The 15,930-nt window shown below is 35.2% G+C and overlaps 4 protein-coding genes and 1 non-coding gene across 5 annotated transcripts; 3 read left to right on the top strand and 2 right to left on the bottom strand.

The window, feature by feature from the left end:
• Positions 1-437: 437 nt before the first annotated feature.
• LOC17884276 (putative glucose-6-phosphate 1-epimerase) lies at positions 438-3,014 on the top strand. The gene is made up of 9 exons (XM_006287889.2): positions 438-530; positions 858-1,004; positions 1,286-1,360; positions 1,557-1,613; positions 1,715-1,872; positions 1,955-2,086; positions 2,306-2,408; positions 2,498-2,597; positions 2,674-3,014. The coding sequence occupies exons 2-9, from the start codon at positions 927-929 to the stop codon at positions 2,889-2,891; spliced, it is 921 nt and encodes a 306-aa protein (XP_006287951.2). The 5' UTR covers positions 438-530; positions 858-926; the 3' UTR covers positions 2,892-3,014.
• A 488-nt stretch (positions 3,015-3,502) lies between these two features.
• On the bottom strand, positions 3,503-3,574 carry TRNAD-GUC. The gene has a single exon. It is a non-coding gene; the product is annotated as a tRNA-Asp (tRNA).
• A 1,689-nt stretch (positions 3,575-5,263) lies between these two features.
• Positions 5,264-6,881, top strand: LOC17881910 (SUPPRESSOR OF GAMMA RESPONSE 1). The gene is made up of 5 exons (XM_006289154.2): positions 5,264-5,413; positions 5,495-5,681; positions 5,771-6,258; positions 6,340-6,570; positions 6,663-6,881. Exons 1-5 carry the CDS (start codon positions 5,264-5,266, stop codon positions 6,705-6,707), a joined length of 1,101 nt encoding a protein of 366 aa, XP_006289216.2. The 3' UTR covers positions 6,708-6,881.
• A 566-nt stretch (positions 6,882-7,447) lies between these two features.
• Positions 7,448-9,813, bottom strand: LOC17882734. The gene is made up of 2 exons (XM_006287857.2): positions 9,551-9,813; positions 7,448-8,967 (listed from the first exon to the last, which is right to left on the bottom strand). Exons 1-2 carry the CDS (start codon positions 9,611-9,613, stop codon positions 7,867-7,869), a joined length of 1,164 nt encoding a protein of 387 aa, XP_006287919.1. The 5' UTR covers positions 9,614-9,813; the 3' UTR covers positions 7,448-7,866.
• Positions 9,814-14,037: 4,224 nt separating this feature from the next.
• On the top strand, positions 14,038-15,907 carry LOC17881809 (probable glucuronokinase 2). Its single transcript, XM_023780859.1, has 6 exons — positions 14,038-14,366; positions 14,615-14,764; positions 14,862-15,053; positions 15,124-15,240; positions 15,316-15,476; positions 15,561-15,907. The coding sequence occupies exons 1-6, from the start codon at positions 14,124-14,126 to the stop codon at positions 15,811-15,813; spliced, it is 1,116 nt and encodes a 371-aa protein (XP_023636627.1). The 5' UTR covers positions 14,038-14,123; the 3' UTR covers positions 15,814-15,907.
• The last annotated feature ends 23 nt before the right edge of the window (positions 15,908-15,930 follow it).

Here is a 15,930-nt window from a genome sequence, read left to right as displayed (position 1 = left end):
TATTATAATTTTGTCTCCAAATGACTACCTTTTTCTTACAAAATGTCTTGGCTAAAATAAATAAAAATATTTATGTTTGTCTTTCTATATTATAAACATAATTAAATTAAAATTTGCAGATAATAATTAGAAAATATGAAAAAGTAGAAATAACCACAAAATATTTGTTAAAAGTTGGATAACTAAAAAATCATATAAAATAAGTCCAAATAATATGTTAAATATCTTATACATAAAAAGAGTGTATTAATTAAGAAATACCATAATACATAGATAAGAAGAAAAATACATAAATACCAAGTTATTAAAAACAACAAAAAATTAAAAATATTTGTTGCTTTGTAAAACAAAATTATTTTATTGAGAAATGTACACGTGGCAGTATCAACGTTTATGCTGATGCAGAGAACAACTACAAAAGCGCACAGGTCTTCTTCTTCTTCTTCTTCTTCTTCATCTTCGTCTTGAAGCTCCCCCACTCACAAAACCAAATCTCTGAGAATCAAAAGCCATTTTCCTCATCAATCAAGGTCAGCATTTTCTATAAACATCAATAGTCCCTCTCTTTCTCTTTCGATATCTTTTTGTATCACCTTTACGCTCTCTCTCTCTCTCTCTCTCTCTCTCTCTCTTTCTCTAGTCGCTTTGTAGCTCACTGGTGGTTTTTGAAAATTCACCCGATCTCCGAGCTTTATTGGTTCTTACTCCGTTAGAGTGTTTTTTCTACTATATCTATCTGTATCGATTTCCCAGCTTATTTTGCGGATTTTTTTTATAACGAAATTGTTAATTCGTGTTTGAATATAAAATAAAATGAAAATTGATGAAAAGCATGCATCTGGGGTTTTTGGGTGTAGCTGGAGTGGAAGAAAGGGAAAGGGAACCCATTCGTGAGGGGAATAAGATCGAGGTTAAAGCCAAAACCAATGCCTTTGAATGTAGTCAACGATCGTGATGGTTCTTCCCGCATTCTTTTGACCGACCCTGGCGGATCCACTGCTGAGGTTTTCACTCTTTCCTCCTCCTTTCCCTTGTCTTCTTCTATTTTTCATTTACCCTTTTGTGTTTTTTTCATATTTCGCCTTAGGAAAATAAAAATCTGATTTTTATCATAGCAAATATTGGCTGGTGATTATTTGAGAAGATTGATTGATGAGGATCTCTAGGTGATTAGTACTTTGAGCTTACATGATGAAATTAAAATTGTAGAAAGGATTTAGCTTGTTGAAACTTTCTAAGAGGTGGTTGTATAGTTACTTATGTTTTTGGCTGGAACTGGTTTCAGGTGCTTCTCTTTGGAGGACAAGTAGTTTCTTGGAGAAATGAAAGGAGAGAGCAGCTGCTTTACATGAGCAGCAAGGTATTCCCTTTCATATGAGTGATCATGAAATCCATTTTTCTTCTTTGCCTGCTTCTTTTATTAAAAAAATATTCCAGCGCATGTGTTGTGCTTTTAGTGTAGAAGAATGAGTTGTTGAGTACGAAATTTCTGCCCAATTGAAGAAAACGGTTCAACTTTCATTAACAATGGTTTGTGTTTACTATGTTTCATTTAGGCGCAACTGAAACCACCCAAGGCAATCAGGGGAGGATTACCTGTCTGCTTTCCACAGGTTAGACAGCTTTCAGATCAATATTAAGATACACATATTCATGTGTTCCTTCATCTAATTGTGCCTCTTTCATCAACCCTGTTTTTTCCCTGTCTTTCAAGTTTGGAAATCTCGGTGCACTTGAGCGACATGGATTTGCTCGTAAAAGATTCTGGTCATTTGACAATGATCCGTCACCTCTGCCTCCTGCTAACCAGCAATCAACTGTTGATCTAGTACTCAAGTCTACTGAAGATGATTTGAGGATATGGCCTCATAGGTATGTACAGTTGATATGTCTCCTAGTTCATTTCAATGTCATCATCTCTTGACTTAATTTTTCTCTGCCTACTTTGTTGCAGCTTTGAACTAAGAGTTCGCATTTCTATCAGTCCTGGAAAACTTACTATCATCCCGCGTGTGAGGAACACTGACCCAAAAGCTTTCTCCTTCACCTTTGCACTTCAAAACTACTTATATGTATCAGACATAAGGTATGTTGTGTACTTGTTTCAGTACTTCTATCAGTACATTCCTCCATTCATTTATGTCGTCCTCGTTTTTATCACATCATCATGATCTTAGCTACTGTTCTTGTTTCGGGTTGATATCAACACTCTCTTTAATCAACTTAAGTTTGAAAAGCTGCTTTACATAATTCCTTTAGAACACTTTTTGCCAATTGTAAACATTACATGGCCTACAATTTGCAGTGAAGTTCGGGTTGAGGGTCTGGAGACACTTGATTATCTGGACAACTTGATGCGCAGAGAAAGATTCACAGAGCAGGCAGATGCAATTACCTTTGACGGCGAGGTAATGTGACGCACAGGAATGCCTTTTTGTTTTCCGCTTAAACTTCTCTCTACGAACAGAACTTAATGTAGCATCAGTAAACCCTGTAGGTTGATAGAGTGTATTTGAACACGCCAACAAAGATTGCCATCATAGACCATGAGAGAAAGAGAACTATCGAGTTGCGAAAGGAAGGCATGCCAAATGCAGGTGCGTAAGAATTTGTTTCTTCCATTGAACCAATAAGCGAACAAAATGTGAATTTGTTTATCTTTGGTATGAACAGTTGTGTGGAACCCTTGGGACAAGAAGGCCAAGAGTATTGCAGATATGGGAGATGAGGATTACACAACGATGCTGTGCGTAGATTCAGGGGCTATAGAAACCCCAATCGCGTTGAAGCCACGTGAAGAGTGGAAAGGGAGACAAGAACTCTCTATTGTCTCCTCAAGCTACTGCAGCGGTCAGCTTGATCCGCGCAAGGTTCTTTACGGGGATCACTGATATCATCATTACATATAAATTAATATGAAATCATAATTTGGAAACATCACCACCAGTCTTATAACATAATCGTCGTAATGGATGCCCAAACAAAGCTGATATGATATGATTAGTTTGGAGCTATTGCTCTTTCTGAGTTTCTGACTGACACAGAAAGATAGGCAAATGTAGAATTTTGTGACATTGCCTTCTTTGTGACGGGTCAGTGACTCATTGATGTGTATGGTTCACCCGGAAACATGGTCAGTCTTATAATAGAATTGTATCTCCTTCATGAACCTTTTGCCTTCTGACTTTCTCTTCTTCTGCATTAGATTATCAAGCAATCAAACTATGTAGAGCCGATGAAAGCTTTGCTCTCGCCACTAGTCTCCCAATCACTTGACAAAATTCACAACGCTGCACATATTAGTATTACAAATAATACTTCCGAAACGACAAATTTGCCAAATCATATGTACCAAAGACGATTTAGAAAAAGGGCAGGATTCACCAAGACAATATGGGCCAAAAAAAAGAACGCTTGCATGTTCTTAAATCTTTCAACAAAAGAGGATTAAAAAAAAAAAAAAAAAGCCCACCAAAATATCAAATAGAGTCAAAAAGATAATCGCCGCTGCCGGGGATCGAACCCGGGTCACCCGCGTGACAGGCGGGAATACTTACCACTATACTACAACGACTTAGTTGTTAAGCCTAACATGTCAAATAACATAACAAGTGTGCACCATTCATATCATAGCTGTAATCCTATATTGTCGCACAAGTAAATTTCACAACTAAACAAAAGATTTATATCTTCTATATATCATAAAGACTGTATATTATCACATATTCGTATGCTTTTAAATTAGATTTATGTAACAATTATTTTTGTGAACCAGTTTGTAATGCAATGATTAAAATGAAACTATATGGTGTATTGTTGGGTAAAATGCTCTCTTGGTGTAAGTTATTAACAGTCACGGTCATTCCCCGAAATAACTAGTACCTTTTTGTTCTTCCAAATCAATGAAATCAGAATAAAAGGGGTAAAAAACTAAAGATTTTTCTCAAAAAAAAATAATATTTTAAAGTTTTTATATCTGCAGGCTTGGTGATCAAGGTATTTTGGCCCTACTACTTAAAAAAAAAAACACTTATTTACGAATTCCCATTAGGCTCGAGTTCCGAAGCTCTCAACAGCTTCGGAGTTAAACACAACCTTACAAATGTTAAGGTTCGTGTCCGAACCAAACTCTAGTGAAGCGTAAGTCAACACACTAAGATGCATTCTCCGAGCCTGGCCTTAGCTAGTTGTGTTCTTGAGAAGCTTTCCTCGAAGCTTAGGTTCGTGACCTCTATTTCCCGCTCATCCGACACACACGTATAATACGTCGTCTTCTCTCTCCGACCTTAATTTCTCTCTGCTCTTTCAATATGTCTTTTTACTTAGCATAGTAAACGCTTTATCTCTCTCTCTCTCTCTCTCTCTCCCCATCTTGGTCGTTCTTTTGTCTTGGTATAGCTACAGAACATGGAGAGGTAAGCTTGAAACAATAAAACCAAATGTCAAGATCTTGGTTTAGTCAGACTTCAGATTTGATTGATTCGATCTCACTTAATAACCCGTTGCTGATTCCGATGATTCTATACGTTTCTGATTTATTCCCATCGCTTTTCTTTTTTATTATTTTGCTACAACCTGTGAAGGTCTCTCATCTTTGCTCCAAAGTCTCGAAAAGACTTGAGGTTTTCCTTCTCTTTACAAAAATAAAAAAATTGCTGTGTTATGATTAAGAAATGCGAAACTTCAGCTGTTTTTCTTCTATTTTGGGAATTGTTGATATTTTTCTTCGTTTAATTTATTTTGTCTTATTTATCAAAATAAAATCAGTTTTTGAGTGTCTTAAACTTTTAACTTTTAACTGATAAAAAAAAAAAAAAAACCATATAATTTGAAATTTTTCCTCAGAATTTTTTTTTTTTATGCGATACTTACTTTTTTCGTAAATATATTTTTCTTTAATTTCATTGTAATATATGGGGTTTTATAAATATAAGCTTTTTATTAGTTATAAAACAGAAAACATATTTTTTTTTTATGCCAAGTTTTCTTATAAAAAAAAATTAGTTTCAACTCAAAATCTAAACAATTTATCGTTCATTTTTATATCAACTAGAATCTTAACTATTGTCCTTCATAGCCTAGAATCTAGAGAAGAAACTTTTGAGTAATGATTCTTGAAATCTCACTCTGTTTCCGATAAGTAATGCTTGAACATAATAATATAAACATGTTCCCCATTTGAACAAAAAGAGGAAGAAGACATGTTTCCCTTTACTTTAACCTTATACATATATATATATGGTTTGCTCTTGTCATTAAAACTATGAAAACTCTTCCCAGGGCTTGGATTGTGGATGGTCCATGGATCGCAAGGAATGTAAAGAATGCGTCTGTGTCTTCATCTCTGCAGATTAAAGACTGTGGAGCTTATATCAACTGCCCTAACTGCTCTTACCCCGTCGACAACAGCAATGTAATGAACAATTTACAACACCTGTAACTGAAGAAGCTTGTACCCATGTTGTTTATGTGAATATGGTTTTTGGTTTTTCAGGTTTTGCCTCCATGGCCAGGCCTTCCTAAAGGTGTGAAATTCGAGCCAACTGATGAGGAAGTGATCGAGCATTTGGAAGCTAAGTGTGGGATTGATGGCTTGAAACCACATCTTCTTATCCAAGACTTTATATGTTCGGTCACTCAAGATGTTGGTATCAACTACACTCACCCTCAAAACCTTCCAGGTAAGAAAATAAGAAAAATCTTCCGTTAGTTTGATGTTTCGAGATGCTAACTAAGTAATCAAATCACATTACAAATGACAATGGTGTAGGTGTGAGTAAGGATGGAACTAGTGTCTTCTTCTTTAACAAGACGGCACATGCATATCAAAATGGGCAGAGAAAGAGGAGAAGAGTTACACCAACTAGTTTGACTGATGAATCTGTCCGCTGGCACAAGACTGGTCAAACCAAACCAGTGATGGTCAATGGAGTCCAGAAGGGATGCAAGAAGATCATGGTGCTTTACAAGAGCGCAAGAAAGGGATTGAAACCTGAGAAGTCTAATTGGGTTTTGCACCAGTACCACTTGGGAACAGAAGAAGGTGAAATTGGGGAGTTTGTTGTCTCTAAGATCACATATCAGAAACAAAAGCAATGGGAGAAAACTATCGATGAGAGTGAGAGTTTTGGGGGTCGAGGTGGCCCAAGCACACCAAAAACTACTACTCCTACACAAGCTAGACCAGTGATTTCTGTTGATGAGGATGAAATAACAACTTGTGATAATACTAAGATGGTTCTTGATTCATTAGCCGAGGTTAGTTCCTTTCTCTGCAAGTATTACTGACGTTTTCTCATGCGTTACAAAGTTATAGTTTATGTTTTATGGTATAATCAGGGACTGGGGAACATTCAAGAAGGTTCTGTTGATTCGACATCAAACAAAAGAGCTCAACTGGCAGGGAATTTGAGTGTTAGTGAAGATAGCTTGGCGTCCAAGAAAGTTGAAGCGTCGTCGTCCCTTGTGGAGAAGAACCCTAATTATGGAAATTTTGACATGGGGTCCGGAAACTTTTCCGTATCAGATTTGGAGAATGCAGAATTAGGGACTCTCCCTGATTTACTTTCCGTGAGAACCTCAGACACACACACACACACTTAGTATATAGAAAATCATTGAGAAACTTGTAACTAATTAAGATCTTTTTGCGAATTTTGCAGTTAGCTTCTGAGGACAGCTTATTGAATTGGTTGGGACGCTTTTGAAGCTAAGCTATGGTTTTCAAGCTACAGACAAGAACTTGAGTTTTCTTGCATTTTCCCTGATAAACGACCAGAAATTCCAGAGAAGAAAGGCATGCAGAAGCAGGGTTGTAAATAGATAAAAAAAAAAGTAGCCACTTAAGTATGATCCATCGGCATTGGCTTCCTGTTCCTGTCATCGGAGAGGCCAACTAATTTGTTTTCTTAGATTTTCTGGAATCCGTATTTGACCTCCTTTGCAATTCATTCCATTTCCAAACTTTCTTTGATGTTGTTGTAGTAGTTTGCTATAGTGGTTATGTTGCTTACATAGACAAAACAGTTTCAATGTCTTCAGTTCTCCAATGGTTTTTATTTCAGTTACTAAACTTTACATTTTAACGGGCCTGCACATATATTACTGAAGATACCATCATGGGACCTTGTAATATCGTTTCTAGATATAGTTAACTGAGTCAACCATACAGTGGAGGCATTAAGGCTTCAATGAAAGTGATAATTGATGATTCACATTCAACTTAATGGCCGCTCAAAGGGATACATTTTGAGCATGCTTTGTGGAAGCTTTAGTCATTAAAGGCTTCAGTGACAGTGATAACAATTCACATTTAAACGAACAAGATGATTTATTTGGAGCAAGCTTTGTCTATGATCTCAGCATCTGTTTCCAAGCAGGGTCTGTCTTCTTAAATTATAAAAATTTACAAAACAACTGCAATCGAATTATATCATAGTAATAATAATAATAATGAATAACAAACTCGGGATATAAAACGAAAAAATAAGCAAAGATTACAAAGAATCTCAGGATGATGTAAAGAAATCACTAAATTGTACAGACTAAAAGCGAGAGTATGAAGAAAGAGTTTAAAAGTAAAAAAGAGAAAGAGAAAGATAAGAGAGACAGAGACTATTCCAGCAAAACTTCCCAAAACAAGCTGGGAACAGAATGGAACATGGTCAGTATGAGATTATAAGCAGACAAGGTTATATACCCTCACGAGAGATAATGCTGAAACCAGAGACTCCACTTATCAAATCACTCTCCTCGGATCCCAAGAAAATAAACTGTACCATTCTCTGTTTCACACTCCCTCTACTGATAAGCCGTTTCCCCTCCAATTTACCTAACACTAGAAAGACTGATAAGTGCAAACCCTTATCAGCCACTTTCCCTTATGCAGTTCCCAGGTAACAAGTACTTGTAACTCTCAGCTTTTTCGATCAGATGAGCTGGGAGATGAACAGCTGAATATGACCTCGGTATTGGACCTAGTTTCCCGATGATTTCCCTGAATGTGTACTCTTCAGGAAGCATGTCGAACAGATCAGTTCCTTTACAGATCACATCCTGGATTCTTTTGGGATTCAGATAATGAGAGAATCTGACCCGGTCGTTGTGGCTGTATGCTTTCATCTTGAAGATGAACTCAGTAATGCGCCTGAAGCAGAAACTACAGTGCCAACCCGAATCTGCTAGGAGAGTGTTGCCTTGGCGGAAATGAGCGTATCGGGTCTTCCCCGGCTTGTACTGATGAATGGAAGCTCTCCAGCTTTTGTTGTCGACGAAGTACTCGAAAGAGTACAAGTAGTTTTTCAACTGAAGATGAAGAATGGGTGGGTATCCGTCGCACCACCTAAGCAGATTGATGGTATGAGCGCTTGGGATCTCATCAACATCAGACATTATCAAAAGATCGTCTTCTTCTATACCCGCGAGTCTGATGAGCTGATCCAATGCAATCCTCTGGTACGCTTCTTCCACAAACGGGTTCTCGCCTTTCTTGAATCTTCCTCCAATGTTCCCATAAGTCAGCCTCGGCTCAACAAACTTGAACTTCCCCCGGTTTCCAGCAAAAACCAACGGTTTAGGCAAACCTGTGAATGTGGAGTTGGATTCAAGGATCACAAATTGTGTGATGTAAGGATAGAGCTCTTTCCACCGGATAGTGAGCATATCAACTTCATTGCTAAACAAGACAGCATCAAAGACCCTTCTCGGAGATTCCCGGTGTTTCCAGCCATGAAGACTGCATAGCGTTTCCATGGTAGCGTTCTCATGGTAGTAATGAGGAAGCGTCTGAAACGGCTTAGGAGGAGATTCCCATAGAGGTCTCAAGAAATACGTAAGTTTCTGACCGTGCAAATAGACTCCAAAGATGAAAATGGGGACAATGGTGAAGAAGAATATATATGTCTTGAAATCGAGTCCACGTAGAACACATCTAACCCTTGAGAAAGCCTTGGCTGTTCTAGAACCATCCTGCAATACATAAATAACCCCCAGAGATAGACTCAGAAACACATTCACACAAATCAGAGAATCATAAAATAACATCCACAATAGTGTGTATAATGTCCACTAAGAATCGAAAAAACTCTTATGTGATCACAACTGAGATACAGAGAATTTATATATTGTGAATACAAAGAATCAAACCCTAAAAACAATTTTTTACCAAAATTTCATCCACAATCCAAAAAACAAAATGTTTAACCGGGGATTATCACGAAACAAAACCTAAATTGTTCATAAAAAAATTGAGAGGAAAAAGAGTCACTTCAGAGACATTCGCATTCGCATTAAAAAAAAATCTCGACATATTTCAGACAAAACACAATCGACAAATCGTACTCTCAATTCATAAATTCCGACAATAGCATAAGATTAAGAACACAAACCCTATAACAAGTACCAAACAAACATTGTTCGGATCAAAAAACCACATTACAACCAATTCTCATCCAATTTTAAAAGTTGGTATCAGAATCCCGAATATTTTATACAAAAAACCAAAACCGATTCATTACGGAATCGATAAGAAAATAAAAAAATCAGAACTCACCTGTCCACAAACATCATCGCAGATATCGTCCGTCTTCTTAGAACTATAATACCCATCAGACATGATTGATTATACCCACAAGGAAAGAAAAAAACTCGTTTTTTTATTTTTGGGGAAAATTTTCGCGAAGAAGAAGAAACTCGGACCTCGAAATCGAAGCCCGACAAACAAACAAACAAAAAAAAATCAAAAAAAATTATCAGAAACTAATAAAGAAGAAGAGAAAAAAAAAAAAAAAAACAGAGAAGTCTGGGGAGAGAATAAATATCCGAAAAAATCTCTGTTAAATCTAAATCCCCTCTTCTCTCTAGGAAAACTGTAACGCCAATTATAGCCGTTTGATTCTTTTTTTTTGCCTTTCTTTTATATCCCAAAACTGCTGGAATTAATTAGTTTTTTTTTTATTTACAGTTAATTAAGGAGAGGATTATATTATTTAGCTTTTGAAAATTTGGGAAAAAAATATTAGTATATCAAAGGAAAAGAGGAAACAAAATAATCTCATCCCTCCAATGTTACTATAAGTGGGTCTGGATATTGATCCTACGGTCAGAATGCTTTTTTTATTTTACCTTGCTGAACTGTCAATATAGCTATTTGTCAACACACACACATATATATATATATTGGTGATTTTCCTAAAAGCAGTAAGAATATATGCATTTACATATTTGGTTACAGTCATTTTGGGAATGTATACAAATTGGGTGATTATATACGAGGAAATATATTTTCAATACTACCCAAATTATTTGTTTTTAACCTTTTTTTAATAATTCTTTTGCATTGTGGTAATAATTATGCATACAAACTGTATAAAGTCCAAATATTCAGATATAATTATTGAAGTGATAAAGTTTGGAACTTTGGATATTCAGATAGAAACAAAGTTTAAAAGTTTTACGTAAGTTTTTTTTTTTTTTTTTTTGTCACAAAGTTTTACGTAAGTTATCACGCGTTTTTCAAGAACTTTTAGAAAACTAAGATTTGACTTGCTATTATAAGTTTATAACATTTCGTTCTCCTTTTCGACTGATAATCTCTACTACTTGGGATATATGGAGAAATAAAAATATTGGTTTGAATTGTTATTATTAATTTTTTTCTCTGGTGATAATTACTAGTTGTATGTACTACTTGGCATTATATTGGAAACAGAATTATTTGGTCTTCGTCTTCCAACTGACCAACTCTAATAGCAAGTCAATATTACATGCTCCTGGTAATATATAATCATTAATTTTCTTAATATAACCTATTTCCAAATTATTAGATTAGTAGCAATTTGATGTCCAATTATTTTGCTAATTAGGAATATACTTTATTCTATTTGATTTACTTGCAAATGTCAAACAATGATAATAAACAGTATTTTGAACTGGGTCTTCGTCTTCCCTATTCTCTAGCTAGTCAAAATATTACGTGTTCCGAGTGACCGAGTTTTATTCTCTTGATGCGTATATGATGAAGACGGAATAAACCTAAATCTTTTTCTTTTTAATTTAAACTGAATTATCTATGACCAAAACTCACGTCTATAAAATACTTTTACTGAAAGCTATTCAAATGATTATAAAAACTTCATCGTATAAGTTAAGGTTAAACTTTACCATTATATATATAATAAGTTTTCCTTTTTAAATAAACAGGTGTTGACATAAACAAAAATAAAGGGTTTAAGTGAATAGGTAACCTAAACTTGACAAAACAAAAATTTAGTTGCTCTATGCTAGAACTTTTGATCTCTAATAAACTGTTTAATCACATAAGCCTCGGCAAAATATTCGTTAGATTCGGTTTGTTTCGATATTTGTTTCGATTTGAAAAATTCAAATATCTATAAGATATTGAAGAGAAGCAAATATGAAAATGTAGTATTCGTAAAAATCGAAGCAAATAACAAAATCTTTTTTTTTAATGTTCTTCGCATAGTATATTGTTTTATATTTATATATATAATTATTATTATATATGTAAATATAAATCATTATAGAGAATATATATAGTATATGTATTTGTAGATTTGAGTTTATATCTAGTAGACCTATAATTTAGATTATTATATTTTGGCCCGTTATGATAATGCTTCTGATTTTTAGTTTAATTTACGAATCGAAGGAAATAACAAAATCAACCTTTCGGTTGAGCTGAACGAATCATAAATATCAAAAATATTCTGAATATTTGCTTCGTGCCCACGAATTGTTTTGCATGTTTAATTTTACCTATCTGAAAGTTTTGAAAAAATTACGATTTCATCATTTAATTTAAGTTTGTTTGTTCAGATTTTGTAAGACTTTCTTTAATTCTGCAAGTGCAGATTTGCATCTGGCATATTTTTTAGGTTGTTTAAAACATTATTTGGATTGACAAACTCCGATCAAAACCGGAAAAACGGTGAATGAACCATTTTACTCAAGGCATTATCCCTAATTAGTCTTATTTTACATATTCACAATGATATCATGTGTCTTACCAATAGAAACTATGTTCAAGGTTATACACATGCTTATTTAATCCACCAGATTAATTTGAGGTAACTCTCAATCTTATTGGTTAAAGAGAATAAGCATAACAAGTTTTGGAACCTCAGGAACCGGTATTTGACTCATCAAAGCATTGGATTTGGGTTCGTGAGTATCACGAAATGATGTATTATTGCCCAGTGTCCCACCATACTAAACGACTACTAGTATGTTACCGCGAACATCTTTGACCTATTCTTTTGTCTTCTTCTTTTTGATTCAAACACATTTATATATGCTTACATTGAATTTTCCAGGTAATTGGAACATAGATAAGTTCACTTTTTAAAAAACGAAGCGTACGTGAATGATAAGGAGGACCATTGTTCACTTTTTGCAACTACGTACGTACGTACATACATGGACTTTTGTACCCTATCTCTTATACATTTTCTTATCTTTTTTTACCATATCGAAAAATATATACTTATCTATGCTCTTTTCTCAACTATTTTGACTTTTTTTTCTTTCATCAACAAGAATAATACGTATTTGCGAGTTGATTGTATATAACAACTACAACACTGATACGAAGTAATACAAACTACTAGCTATGGTCCAACTATTTGAATGTATTATAATTAAGTATTGGCCGAAACTATGTCGATGATTAATTATATTGTGCATTGAAAGTTGATTACATATATTTTTTCGAAATTTGACTATATTAAATAAGACGTGTTATTGTTCGTTTCCTGTTTCTTAATTTCAACCCCAAAATTAAAATTGTCAACCCAACCAAAATGTAAATGAATTGCGTGCTATAAGGACCAAGAAACTTCTCAGCAAATACCATGCAGTCATGCTTATTAATAATTAGTAATAGTGTATATAATATGGAGAAAAATATAGGAATTATCCAAAACATTCATTGTCTAGGGTTAAAAACAAAAAGAACTGTAGGATCCAACAACCCTGGGACCGTGAACTTGAAATAGAGTGTTTGTTGACCCAACAAGTTAGATTAGATCTCCAACGCTCTGCATAGTTAATTTATACGTATCTTTTATATATACACAACTATATTTTCATATATCTATCGACCATAATTTACAAACACGCGTACACGAGGAGTAAAACCTGGTTCATCATTTTTTGTTTTTGTTTGTTAACGATCACACCCACCAATCTTGTATTAACCTGTTTTGTCCCTTTTTAAGGTTTCTCAATTATTTTTGTCTGTTGCGCTTGCTTATTACATCTCTCACTGAGTTAGAGCTAATTGGTTGGGAAATCATCTAACCTTTGTTTTTCCTGGCATGTTTTACAATTAATTAAGCTCTAGATATATATCAGGGATATATGTACTGTATATTATATGTCTTCACATCTCTAATCTCTCACGGGGGTTTTAGTTTCGATAGGAGATTTGGTTAGAAGACTAAATTGGCTATTTTCACCTAATCTGAATATACACGTACGTAGTTCGGTTTGTTCCAGTTACTGGCAAAACAAAGATATAGATAAAAAAAAAATTAGTTAAATTGAATTAAAACTTAATTTCATATGAAATAGTTAAACAGTATTTCGGTTTATTGTTAGTTCGTTTGGATTATTTAAAGGTTTATTTGGTCTATAAGAGATTAAGAAAACATACCAAGTGTTTACCAACCATATTGTAGAACTCAATTTATTAGTGTCCGAGTTTAATTCGGTTCATGTTGATGTCCTTCAGCTTCCCACACCCTATAGATGTTTTTTAAAAGGACCCAGTGATATTTGTAATTAGGCCCATTTTCGTTCGAAACACAAAAAGATAAGGCCCATCAAACTCTTGCTGATTTTGGTCGACGAGAGGTTCATTCATAAAAAGAGATAAGGTCACATCATTGTCAGGTCGATGTCTGTTCATAAACTTATACTTAGCTGTTACAGAAAGCTACTTAGCTGTTATTGAACTACATACATCGCGACCTGACGTGTTGAGTACATCCAGTTACACGGATTTGATGATAAGTTTCTACTATCAGCAGCTATAAAAATAGGGCAGAGTCTTAGACTCTTAGGCAAACCGCTTCACATTTGAACCTAAGATAGAGATCATAACGATGGATCATCCCAATCCCAAACCTGAGATTACTGAAGAGGTCCAGGATAAGGGAGTGTTGGAGCATCGCTCGTTCGCTAGAATCGGGTTTCTTGGAAACCCTAGCGATGTTTACTTCGGCCGTACGATTTCGTTTACCATTGGTAATTTCTGGGCGTGGGCTAAGCTCGAGCCATCTGATCATCTCTTGATCAAACCTCATCCATTTCATGATCTTGTCCAGTTTCACTCCCTCGACAACCTCGTATGTTCTCTCTCTCTGTGTTTCCAACTTGATTCTTTGTTTCTGGCTACATCCATTTGTTTTAAAATGTACTCAGATTTAGACATGTGACATTTTAATAAAATGATTTTTTATTGTAAACTTAGCTCCACAGATTTTAGAATGCTTTTCACCTGATTATGCTTTGTGTCTTTCAGATCATTTTTCAGTATATTCTCTATTAATTTAGCCATCAGTTCTAACATTTTAATTTGTGTTTTGTGATCTAGGTTTATCGATTGGAAAATGACGGATACTACGGAGGTGTAAGGTTGCTAATGGCGATTTGTAAAGTATTCCGCAACTATTGCAAAGATCATGGCATACAACTTCATGATAGAAACTTCACTCTATCTTATGATACCAACATCCCAAGACAGGTTTTTTATAAACTCCATATTTTGTCTCTGTTTGTGGTCATTCTGAATTTAGTTTTTTTGATATGTGTAACTGAAACCATTAGTTTTTGATTTTCAGACAGGGCTTTCAGGTTCCAGTGCCATTGTATCTGCTGCTCTTAGCTGCCTTCTCGACTTCTACAATGTCAGGCAATCAATCAGAATCGAAGTCCGGCCTAACCTTATTCTGAATGCGGAGAAAGAACTTGGTATTGTTGCAGGCCTTCAAGACCGTGTCGCACAAGTCTATGGGGGTGGTCTTGTTCACATGGTGAGAATGATCTTTTGCAACTAGAGGATGATTTGTCTCGCTAGTGGTTTGATGTTCTTGGCTCTTGCAGGATTTTAGTAAAGAGCATATGGATAAACTTGGATATGGGATTTACACTATAATGGATATCAACCTTCTTCCTCCTCTGCATCTCATCTATGCTGAGAATCCTAGTGACTCTGGGAAGGTTGGAGAGCTAATCATCACTACTCTTCTTCTGATTTTATTCCCTCGTGAGCAATGGCTTATGTTTTAAATGCAGGTGCATAGCTCAGTTCGTAGAAGGTGGTTAGATGGTGATGAGTTTATAATATCATCGATGGCAGAAATTGCAAAATTAGCAGAAGAAGGTCGAACTGCATTACTTAAAAAAGATTACTCCAAACTTAAGGAACTCATGAACCGTAACTTCGATCTTCGAAGGTAACAATTAACCGAGATAAATGTCCATCTGATATGAAACAATACAAAACGCATAAACAATTCTGAACATTCTATTTTCTATAGGAGTATATTTGGAGATGAGTGTTTGGGAGCTATGAACATAGAAATGGTGGAAGTGGCACGTAAGGTCGGCGCAGCTGCAAAGTTCACTGGAAGCGGAGGAGCTGTGGTTGTTTTCTGTCCTGACGGTCCATCTCAGGTTAAACTTCTTGAAGAAGAATGTCGGAAATCTGGATTCATACTTGAACCTGTACAGCTTGTGCCTACGCGTCTTAGTAGTTGTGATCTTAAAACTTTGTCTGATTCAAAACCCTGAGTGTTTGTTACAGAGCATTGAAGCTCTAATTACGCTAATAAATAAGTACTTGGTTCTTGAAGGATCTTGAGATCAATGTTTGTTGATTAATCTAGCCTTAAAAATTCTTCTTAACCA

Source organism: Capsella rubella, unplaced genomic scaffold, assembly GCF_000375325.1.
Source record: "Capsella rubella cultivar Monte Gargano unplaced genomic scaffold, Caprub1_0 scaffold_6, whole genome shotgun sequence".
Classification (NCBI taxonomy): Eukaryota; Viridiplantae; Streptophyta; class Magnoliopsida; order Brassicales; family Brassicaceae; genus Capsella; species Capsella rubella.
This window is presented reverse-complemented; position numbering and strand designations above follow the sequence as displayed.

Bases quoted from the DNA above. Each gene is read 5' to 3' on its own strand.
- LOC17884276 (XM_006287889.2), top strand. From the start codon at position 927: ATGCCTTTGAATGTAGTCAACGATCGTGATGGTTCTTCCCGCATTCTT. The intron at 1,005-1,285 runs GTTTTCACTCTT...AACTGGTTTCAG, and splicing joins CTGGCGGATCCACTGCTGAG to GTGCTTCTCTTTGGAGGACA. The intron at 1,873-1,954 runs GTATGTACAGTT...ACTTTGTTGCAG, and splicing joins TTGAGGATATGGCCTCATAG to CTTTGAACTAAGAGTTCGCA.
- LOC17881910 (XM_006289154.2), top strand. From the start codon at position 5,264: ATGAAAACTCTTCCCAGGGCTTGGATTGTGGATGGTCCATGGATCGCA. The intron at 5,414-5,494 runs GTAATGAACAAT...TTGGTTTTTCAG, and splicing joins ACCCCGTCGACAACAGCAAT to GTTTTGCCTCCATGGCCAGG. The intron at 5,682-5,770 runs GTAAGAAAATAA...ACAATGGTGTAG, and splicing joins TCACCCTCAAAACCTTCCAG to GTGTGAGTAAGGATGGAACT.
- LOC17882734 (XM_006287857.2), bottom strand. From the start codon at position 9,613: ATGTCTGATGGGTATTATAGTTCTAAGAAGACGGACGATATCTGCGAT. The intron at 8,968-9,550 runs GTGAGTTCTGAT...TATGTATTGCAG, and splicing joins GCGATGATGTTTGTGGACAG to GATGGTTCTAGAACAGCCAA.
- LOC17881809 (XM_023780859.1), top strand. From the start codon at position 14,124: ATGGATCATCCCAATCCCAAACCTGAGATTACTGAAGAGGTCCAGGAT. The intron at 14,367-14,614 runs GTATGTTCTCTC...TTTGTGATCTAG, and splicing joins TTCACTCCCTCGACAACCTC to GTTTATCGATTGGAAAATGA. The intron at 15,054-15,123 runs GTGAGAATGATC...TGGCTCTTGCAG, and splicing joins GGGGTGGTCTTGTTCACATG to GATTTTAGTAAAGAGCATAT.